Genomic DNA, 9,831 nt, shown 5'->3' with positions numbered 1-9,831 from the left:
AGGGTCACGTAGAGTCAGGAGTAGCTGACTGAAGGGTCACGTAGAGTCAGTAAGAGCTGATTGAAGGGTCAGTAGGAGTCAGGAGAGCTGACTGAAGGGTCACGGAGTCAGGAGTAGCTGATTGAAGGGTCACGTAGAGTCAGGAGAGCTGATTGAAGGGTCAAGGTAGTCAGGAGAGCTGACTGAAGGGTCAGTAGATAGAGTCAGGAGAGCTGATTGAAGGGTCACGGAGTCAGGAGAGCTGATTGAAGGGTCAGTAGATAGTAGTCAGGAGAGCTGACTGAAGGGTCAGTAGATAGTAGTCAGGAGAGCTGATTGAAGGGTCACGAATGAGTCAGGAGAGCTGATTGAAGGGTCACTTGGAGTCAGGAGAGCTGACTGAAGAGTCACGGAGTCAGGAGAGCTGACTGAAGGGTCACGGAGTCAGGAGAGCTGATTGAAGGGTCACGGAGTCAGGAGAGCTGACTGAAGGGTCACGGAGTCAGGAGAGCTGATTGAAGGGTCACGGAGTCAGGAGAGCTGACTGAAGGGTCACGGAGTCAGGAGAGCTGATTGAAGGGTCACGGAGTCAGGAGAGCTGACTGAAGGGTCACGGAGTCAGGAGAGCTGATTGAAGGGTCACGGAGTCAGGAGAGCTGACTGAAGGGTCACGGAGTCAGGAGAGCTGACTGAAGGGTCACGGAGTCAGGAGAGCTGACTGAAGGGTCACGGAGTCAGAAGAGCTGATTGAAGGGTCAAGGAGTCAGGAGAGCTGATTGTATGGTCCAGATGTCCAGTCTTTTAGACCGTTAGACGTCCAGTCTTTTAGTCAATAGATGTCCAGTCTTTTAGAATGTCCTTACCTAGTATGGAGAGGATTAAAAACACATTGTATGCCTGAACAATGACTCAAAACACATACTGATACTCATGCACAAACACAGAATATTTCAGCAACTGAATATACTGGGAACATGTTAAGGCATGCAATGGTAACATGACATGCAATATTCTGCTTTTGTTCTGTGCAGTATTATATTTCTCAATTGTCTTTGTTTGAGCCTGAAGGAAATGTGAATGTGATATACTGGTAGGAGTAAGGGTGGGAGCGAAGAGTTAGGTAGATTTTAACATGGTGACAATGTCTGTGTGGTAAATATTCCGGTAGATTGTGGTTGCAATGCCCCAGGAACAAACAAAGATTGAGTGACACATCATTCTTATTGTTTTCCATTGTGTCTTTCACTCTTTTGTGACTACACATTATATAAGGTCCTGGAAACAGGCATTTGTTGTACTGGTAATCATTGCTTCAGCTCAGAATGAAACACACCATCATTCTCTTACTGGCTTGTATGCTGCTCTGCATTGGTAATATATTCTACATCTTTCATTTGGTTAGTTAAATGTTGTAATAAGACAATTGTGTTACTTTCAGACGTAGGTTCAAATACCTGTGTAATTAACTATTTGTTATTTAAATTCTTATATTCTTGTATATTTGAGTATTTTCAAATAATATTGGTGCCGAATAAACTTCATAAATTAGAAGTATTTGAAAGTGTATTCAAAAAATGTCCTATAAATATCCTACTATTTAAAACAATTCTCAAATTCTTGTTTCCAAATATGTGATCTCAAATAACACTAGGACCAAACAGACCTGGGTTCAAGTATATTGAAATGTTTACAGTCTTTAAATGTTTGTATATTTGAGTATTTTGTAATACATGGCGATACGTTTCACTTGTATATTCTAAATAATCATATCCAAATATTTTAAATTGAAATGTATGTGAATTGTGAAAGCAATTAAAATAATTTAAATATGACTTGAACCCAGGTCTGGTGACTGTACATGAATGTTTCTTGTAGCCGTCTCTTGTTCAGCCGCTCTGCAGTGTTTCACCTGTAAAGATCCAGCAGACACCCACTGCTTAGAACAAACCCTGGAGACCTGCAGTGATGGACAAGTGTGTTCCACAAACTCCAGCAGCTCTCTGCAATCCTCCGGTAAGATTAAACATATCATTTTATCTAAGCCAGAGAAAACCTCTTGAGACTGCAGTTTGACTACTTACGTGAATCATTTACATTGTACATTTGAATGGACATAGTAAGTAGTATTAACTTGTCACATGTTTTGAAATATGCCCTTTGTTTGACTTTTGACATTGTAGCTGTTAATGACAGAGGACGCATCCATTTTAGCATTTGGGACGTTGACATTGATATCCGCTGGGGAAAAGACCGTACAGCAACCAACCCCAACGTTGGTAAGTTAAAACTAAAAAAACTATGTGACTGGAATTGTTTTCATTGATTATGTTTTCATTAATTATTGTAATAAGTGAGTTAGTACCTTCAGAAAGTATTCTCACCCCTTGACTTTTTCCACATTCTGATGTGTTACAGCCTGAATTTAAAATGGATTCAATGTTGAGTTTTTTTCAACAACAGTTATCAGGGAGGTTTTCTAATGCCTCACTAAGAAGAGCATCTATTAGTAGATGTGTAATGGTTTTCTTCATCTGAACGAGAGGCGGACCAAAGCGCAGCGTGGTTGTTTTGATTCATGATTTAATAAATCCCTTTACATGAACAAACTAACAAAAACAAGAAATGTGAAAACTCAAAACAGTCCCATCTGGTGCAAAACACAAAGACAGGAACAATCACCCAGAAACACACAGTGAAACCCAGGCTACCTAAGTATGATTCTCAATCAGAGACAACTAATGACACCTGCCTCTGATTGAGAACCATACTAGGCCGAAACATAGAAAACCCCAAATCATAGAAAATCAAACATAGACTGCCCACCCAACTCACGCCCTGACCATACTAACTAAATACAAAACACAGGAAATAAAGTTCAGAACGTGACAGTACCCCCCCAAAGGTGCGGACTCCGGCCGCAAAACCTTGACCTATAGGGGAGGGTCTGGTGGGCGTCTATCCGCGGTGGCGGCTCTGGTGCAGGACGCGGACCCCACTTCACCATTGTCTTAGTCCGCCTTATTGTCCGCCTTATTGTCCGCCTCCGTGGCTTTCTCACCATGGCCACCCCTCTCAATGACCCCACTGGACAGAGGGGCAGAAGCTCTGGACAGAGGGGCAGAAGCTCTGGACAGAGGGGCAGAAGCTCTGGACAGAGGGGCAGAAGCTCTGGACAGAGGGGCAGAAGCTCTGGACAGAGGGGCAGAAGCTCTGGACAGAGGGGCAGAAGCTCTGGCGCCTCTGGGCTGACGGGCTCTGGCGCCTCTGGGCTGACGGGCTCTGGCGCCGGACAGGCGGGAGGCTCCGGCAGCGGCGCCGGACAGGCGGGAGGCTCCGGCAGCGGCGCCGGACAGGCGGGAGCTCCGGCAGCAGCGCCGGACAGGCGGGAGGCGCCGGACAGGCGGGAGGCGCCGGACAGGCGGGCTCCGGCAGCGGCGCCGGACAGGCGGGAGGCTCCGGCAGCGGCGCCGGACAGGCGGGAGGCTCCGGCAGCGGCGCCGGACAGGCGGGAGGCTCCGGCAGCGGCGCCGGACAGGCGGGAGGCTCCGGCAGCAGCGCCGGACAGGCGGGAGGCTCCGGACAGGCGGGAGGCTCCGGCAGCGGCGCCGGACAGGCGGGAGGCTCCGGCAGCGGCGCCGGACAGGCGGGAGGCTCCGGACAGGCGGGAGGCTCCGGACAGGCGGGAGGCTCCGGCAGCGGCGCCGGACAGGCAGGAGACTCCGGCAGCGGCGCCGGACAGGCGGGACCACCTGCAGGGAGGAGACAGAGAGACAGCCTGGTGCGTGGGGCTGCCACAGGAACCACCAGGCTGGGGAGACCCTCAGGAGGCTTGGTGTTAGGAGGAGGCACCTGAAGGACCGGGCTGTGGGGGAGCACTGGAGCTCTGGTGCGCAACCTTGGCACCACTTCCCCAGGCTGGACAACTACTCTAGCCCGGACCCTCCAGAGTGCAGGCACAGGTTGAACCGGGCTGTGGATAAGCACGGGAGATCTAGTGCTCACTACACGCATCTCTCCCCTAGGCTCCACTCCCACATTTGCCCGGCACGAGCGGAGCGCAGGCAGAGGACGCACTGCACCCTCCCAGCGCCCCGGAGACACAGCACGCAGAGCCGGCGCAGGATAACCTGGACCAAAACTGCGTACCGGCGACCAGACCCGCTGAGCAGGCACCATACGCCCTGGCTCAATGCCCACACTCACATGGCACTTTCGGGGGCTGCCCTATAGCGCACCGGGCTATGGGCACGCACTGGCGACACCGTGCGCTTAACCGCATAACACGATGCCTGACCAGTAATGCGCTGCTTATAATAAGCACGAGGAGTGAGCTCAGGTCTGCTACCTGGCTTAGTACCACACCTCGTCTGACCCCCCCAAAAATTTTTTTGGGGGGCTGCCTCTCGTACCTGTCGCACTGCCGTGCTGCCTCCTCATATCGCCGGCTCCTCTCTCCGGCTGCCTCTGTTCTCCTAGCTGCCTCTGTTCTCCTAGCTGCCTCCACCTGTTCCCATGGAAGGTGATCCTTTCCCGCCAGGATCTCCTCCCAGGTGTAGCAACCCTTGCCATCCAATACATCCTCCCATGTCCAGGAGTCCTGTGATGCTGGCCGCTGTTGTTGCCGCTGCTGCTGCTGTCATCGCCGCTGTTTACCACGCCGCTTGGTCCGAGTTGGGTGGGTGATTCTGTAATGGTTTTCTTCATCTGAACGAGAGGCGGACCAAAGCGCAGCGTGGTTGTTTTGATTCATGTTTTAATAAATCCCTTTACATGAACAAACTAACAAAAACAAGAAATGTGAAAACTCAAAACAGTCCCATCTGGTGCAAAACACAAAGACAGGAACAATCACCCACAAACACACAGTGAAACCCAGGCTACCTAAGTATGATTCTCAATCAGAGACAACTAATGACACCTGCCTCTGATTGAGAACCATACTAGGCCGAAACATAGAAAACCCCAAATCATAGAAAATCAAACATAGACTGCCCACCCAACTCACGCCCTGACCATACTAACTAAATACAAAACACAGGAAATAAAGGTCAGAACGTGACAAGATGGGTAAAACAGCAGACAATGAATATTCCTTTTAGCATGGTGAAGTAATTAATTACACTTTGGATGGTGTATCAATACAACCAGGTACAGGTGTCCTTCCTAACTCAGTTGCCGTAGAGGAAGGAAACTGCTCAGGGATTTCACCATGAGGCCAATGGTGACTGGTAACAATGGTGACTTTCAAACAGTTACAGAGTTTGATGGCTGTGATAAGAGAAAACTGAGGATGGATTAACAACATTGTAGTTGCTAATTGACAGAGTAAAAAGAAGGAAGTCTGTACAGAATAAAAAAATAACCCAAAACCTATTTGCAACATGCCACTAAAGAAATACTGTAAAAAAACGTACAAAGCAATTCACTTTTTGTCCTGCATACAAAGTTAAATTTTTGGGGCAAATCCAATACAACATATTACTGAATTTCACTTTCCATATTTTCAAGCATAGTGGTGGCTGCATCATGTTATGCGTATGCTTGTGTCGTAACGTTGTATTGATTAATGTGACGACTGCTGCTCATCGAATGATTAACGGTTTATAATTACGTGATTAAATGAATCAGGCAATTATTAACTCATTAACCGGGGGCACCATGGGAAAGTTTGGCTTTATTGAGTTTCTATTTCCCAAATTAACTCAAAGAATATCAGAATATCGATTTCACAACAGTCACCAATTAATTAGTTTCCTCTATAGTCTCATTCTGAATGTCGCATAATCCTGGAATCTGCATAAACCCTAGTCCCACTAAATAAGTCCGTACCACACAAATTGAGTTGATTACTTATTTACTAACAAGCTGAAATGATAATATAAGATACACAAACACAGTCCCTAGCGGGCCAACACAATGTGACACGTTTTACACAAAATGGGGATTTCAAAAGAGAGAGAGAAGCATGAGAGAAAAGCACACTTGGGTGCATTTGTCAACTATGCTTAGTTTAACCCTAACCTTGCCCCGAACTGCTGCTCGTATGGGTCAGAATATAATGATGTCATTACGTGTTGAAGGTCTCCGATGGGGTGTCTTTTCGTGGACCGGGTTCTGACTTCTCTGATGACGGCACGTCTTCCGTTACCGGGTGTAACTCTCTGTTTGTCCTCACGGTGTCAGTGTCCTTTCTCTTAGTGGTCTGTTTCCTCACCCCTGGTTCTGAAAGGGGTCTTCTGTGGACAGCCAGCCAGCAGTGTAGCTCAGGGCTCCAACGTGGGAATGAATGTAGTGTAGACACACGATTCATTGGAGATAATAACCAGGTGGTCCTGCTTGAATTCACCCTCTTAGACTCATCCATAGCACAGGTTTTTAAAAGGTTCCTTTGTCTTCTTCAACCTCGTGTTAAGTTTTGGGGTTGCTGACGACTCACACCTTGGTTGTCACCTAGTTCTTAACTCACGTGTTTTATTCCCTTGGGTCAGAAATGGGTATTTCTGCCTTCGGGGCAAGTTCTCTGGGCGTAACGAGTTACAAGGCAAGGTCTGGACTTTACTCAGATCCAATTTAGACAACTAACTTCACATTTCATCTTCACAAAAACATTCTCTTTGATCTGGACATTTTCCACACAACGTACAATATGCAAACATCAGGTATATCTTGCGAAAACTCTTCAAATTACAATGTTTTTGTTTGTTTGTTTGTTTGTTATAATGTTGTCATTTAACTTTTTATAACATAACAAAAATGACATTCATTTTCATATTCCATCTATCATCATTACTATCGTTTTGGCTGACGAAAAATAAGTCCATTAATTGCATGTTACTGTTCAGAGGTAGATTCTCCGTGGGCCCATTAGTCAGTCCATCCCTCCATACTGAGAGGATAAAAGGGATTTTGTCTGCTGCCATAAGATTTACAATGGATGTAATAAAACCCTCCACTTCCATACCTCTCGATCCCCCGCTGGTGGGTGTGTCTCTGTAGGATTATGGTCCACGGTAACCTGACCCCAACAGACCAGTCATGACACTTGTAATTGTTAAGGACTGGGGAGTTTTTCAGGATAAGCACAGGCAAAATCCTAGAGCAAAACCTGGTTCAGTCTGCTTTCCACCAGACACTGGGAGATGAATTCACCTTTCAGCAGGACAATAACCTAGAACACAAGGCCACATCTACACTGGAGTTGCTTACCAAGAAGACAGTGAGTGTTCCTGAGTGGCCGAGTTACAGTTTTGACTTAAATCCACTTGAAAATCTATGGCAAGACCTGAAAATGGTTATCTAGCAGTGATCAACAATCAATTTGACAGAATGTGAATAATTTTGAAAAACATAATGGTCAAATGTTGCACAATCCAGGTGTGGAAAGCTCTTAGAGACTTACCCAGAAATACTCACAGCTCTAATCGCTGCCAAAGGTCCTTCTACACAGTATGGACTCAGGGGTGTGAATACTTACAGTACTAGTCAAATGTGTGGACACAGCTACTCATTCAAGGGTAGAATAATAGTGAAGACAACAAAACTATGAAATAACACATATGGAATCATGTAGTAACCAAACAAGTGTTAAACAAATCAAAATATGTTGTATATTTGAGATTCTTCAAAGTAGCCACCCTTTGCCTTGATGACAGCTTTGCACAGTCTTGGCATTGTCTCATCCAGCTCTGAGTATACCTTCTCTAGTACTATCTTACCATTGTTATGAATCATTTTATTTTGTATCTTTTACCTTTCAGTTTCAAACTCAAGTATCAATGAGAGGATCGTGAAGGGATGCATGGATGACCATTTTTGTCAGTCAAGCCCCAAAATGTCTTTGAATATCGGTTTCCATCAATTCACTTCTTCGTGCTGCAATTCATCTGGCTGCAACAGTGACACTTTCTCTGGTAAATATTCTTCCTAACTTTGAACTCCATTGTTCTTTGTTGAATTAGATTATCTTTTGTTGTCTGATCCTTACATGAGTTGTCCTGTTGTTTCTCCAGACAACCCCCACAATGGACTTGAGTGTTTTTCTTGCACTGATCCAGAAGATGAGGTTTGTAATCAGGCTGTGACCTGCCAGGGAGTTCAGGATCACTGTCTTAATGACACAGGTACAGTACATACAATTAATGTTTTTTTTTTGTGTTCATGCTATACTTTGTCCTTGTGTAATGAATACAGTTATAAGAAATGTTAGGTTTATTTGAATTATCTCTGTAATTTTCATTCATATTGTATTGTTTTTGACAATATATTTTTTAAATCTAATGTAATATTTTCTCTGTAGTGACAGCAAGTAATGGTCGGTCTGTGACTCTTCGAGGCTGTGTCTCCAGGAGTATGTGTGGTTCCGGTTCTGGTTCTGACTCTGGTTCTGTGTCCTGCTGTGAGGGAAGTCTCTGCAACAGAAACAGGGCTATGAATTCCGCTCAGCCTGTAGCACTTACAGTCCTCGCTCTGCTAGTTGGGATAACAACCACCACACTTCTACAATCAGTCGATCAATGAATATCTTGATTGGGGTTTCTTGAGGATTTGCATATTTTTCTCACGCGGATTAGTTATGTGGGCATCTACTTCTGGGGCTATCACACTCTGTGTTGTCCAAAGTGTAACAACCTTGTCACTCCCTGACCCACTAGAGTACTGTGGGATCTGTTGCTTGTTGCTCATCAGAAGGCTGCTGATTATAACAATTCTGACCAACAAAAGACTACTTGATGGTGTTGGACAGAAACTCTTCTGAAATGATGCATTTCATTTATTAAACTTGGAGGTTGTGTTGAGTGATGAAATTATGGGTATTCTAACTTTCTTTTCTTTTAATCTAGCCTGTTAGATTACTGTAAAGCTCTTGGTGGTCTAAGATGGGTTACTGTAAAGCTCTTGGTGGTCTATGATGGGTTACTGTAAAGCTCTTGGTGGTCTATGCCAGGTTACTGTAAAGCTCTTTGTGGTGTAGGCCAGGTTACTGTAAAGCTCTTGGTGGTGTAGGCCAGGTTACTGTAAAGCTCTTTGTGGTGTAGGCCAGGTTACTGTAAAGCTCTTGGTGGTGTAGGCCAGGTTACTGTAAAGCTCTTTGTGGTGTAGGCCAGGTTACCGTAAAGCTCTTTGTGGTGTAGGCCAGGTTACTGTAAAGCTCTTAGTGACAACTGTTGATGTAAAAGGGACTTTTACATTTTATTGATTGATTTATTGATTGATGAATTAACAAATGCAAATCAACACTGGCATTTAATCAAACATGTTAATAAATAATAATAAACATTCATACTACTTACTTTCTGTCTTTTTCCTCTGTTGTGTATCGTGTTAAGATTTGATAATTACTCCCATCAACATCACACAACATAGACTTGATAATACATCCCACAAAAACCTATTTCAATTTTAACAATAAGAGGACCACATTTCCGCCATCACTGACACAGCTATGATTTGATTATGATGTGACACACACACACACACACACACACACACACACACACACACACACACACACACACACACACACACACACACACACACACACACACACACACACACACACACACACACACAAACACTCATCACACACATACACACACACACACACACACACACACACACACACACACACACACACACACACACACACACACACACACACACACACACACACTCATCACACACATACACACACACACACACACACATACACTTCACTGTGGACGTGTTTAACTATACTTGTGGGGACCAGAAGTCCCCACAAGAATAGTAAACAAACCAGAATTTGACCAACTGGGGACATTTTATTGGTTCCCACAAGCTCAAATGCTAATTATAGGGGTTTAGGGTTAAGGT

General features: G+C 45.1%; 1 protein-coding gene across 1 annotated transcript; it reads left to right on the top strand.

Moving 5' to 3' along the window:
- Positions 1 to 1,259: 1,259 nt before the first annotated feature.
- On the top strand, positions 1,260 to 8,933 carry LOC112267638 (urokinase plasminogen activator surface receptor-like). The gene is made up of 6 exons (XM_024445835.2): positions 1,260 to 1,350; positions 1,855 to 1,992; positions 2,160 to 2,255; positions 7,737 to 7,889; positions 7,989 to 8,099; positions 8,276 to 8,933. The coding sequence occupies exons 1-6, from the start codon at positions 1,302 to 1,304 to the stop codon at positions 8,494 to 8,496; spliced, it is 768 nt and encodes a 255-aa protein (XP_024301603.1). The 5' UTR covers positions 1,260 to 1,301; the 3' UTR covers positions 8,497 to 8,933.
- The last annotated feature ends 898 nt before the right edge of the window (positions 8,934 to 9,831 follow it).

The sequence above is a fragment of the Oncorhynchus tshawytscha genome, linkage group LG14, assembly GCF_018296145.1.
Source record: "Oncorhynchus tshawytscha isolate Ot180627B linkage group LG14, Otsh_v2.0, whole genome shotgun sequence".
Classification (NCBI taxonomy): Eukaryota; Metazoa; Chordata; class Actinopteri; order Salmoniformes; family Salmonidae; genus Oncorhynchus; species Oncorhynchus tshawytscha.
This window is presented reverse-complemented; position numbering and strand designations above follow the sequence as displayed.

Coding starts and splice junctions, on each gene's coding strand:
- LOC112267638 (XM_024445835.2), top strand. CDS start 1,302: ATGAAACACACCATCATTCTCTTACTGGCTTGTATGCTGCTCTGCATT. Junction 1,993..2,159: donor CAGCTCTCTGCAATCCTCCG/GTAAGATTAAAC, acceptor TTGACATTGTAG/CTGTTAATGACAGAGGACGC. Junction 7,890..7,988: donor CAACAGTGACACTTTCTCTG/GTAAATATTCTT, acceptor TTGTTTCTCCAG/ACAACCCCCACAATGGACTT.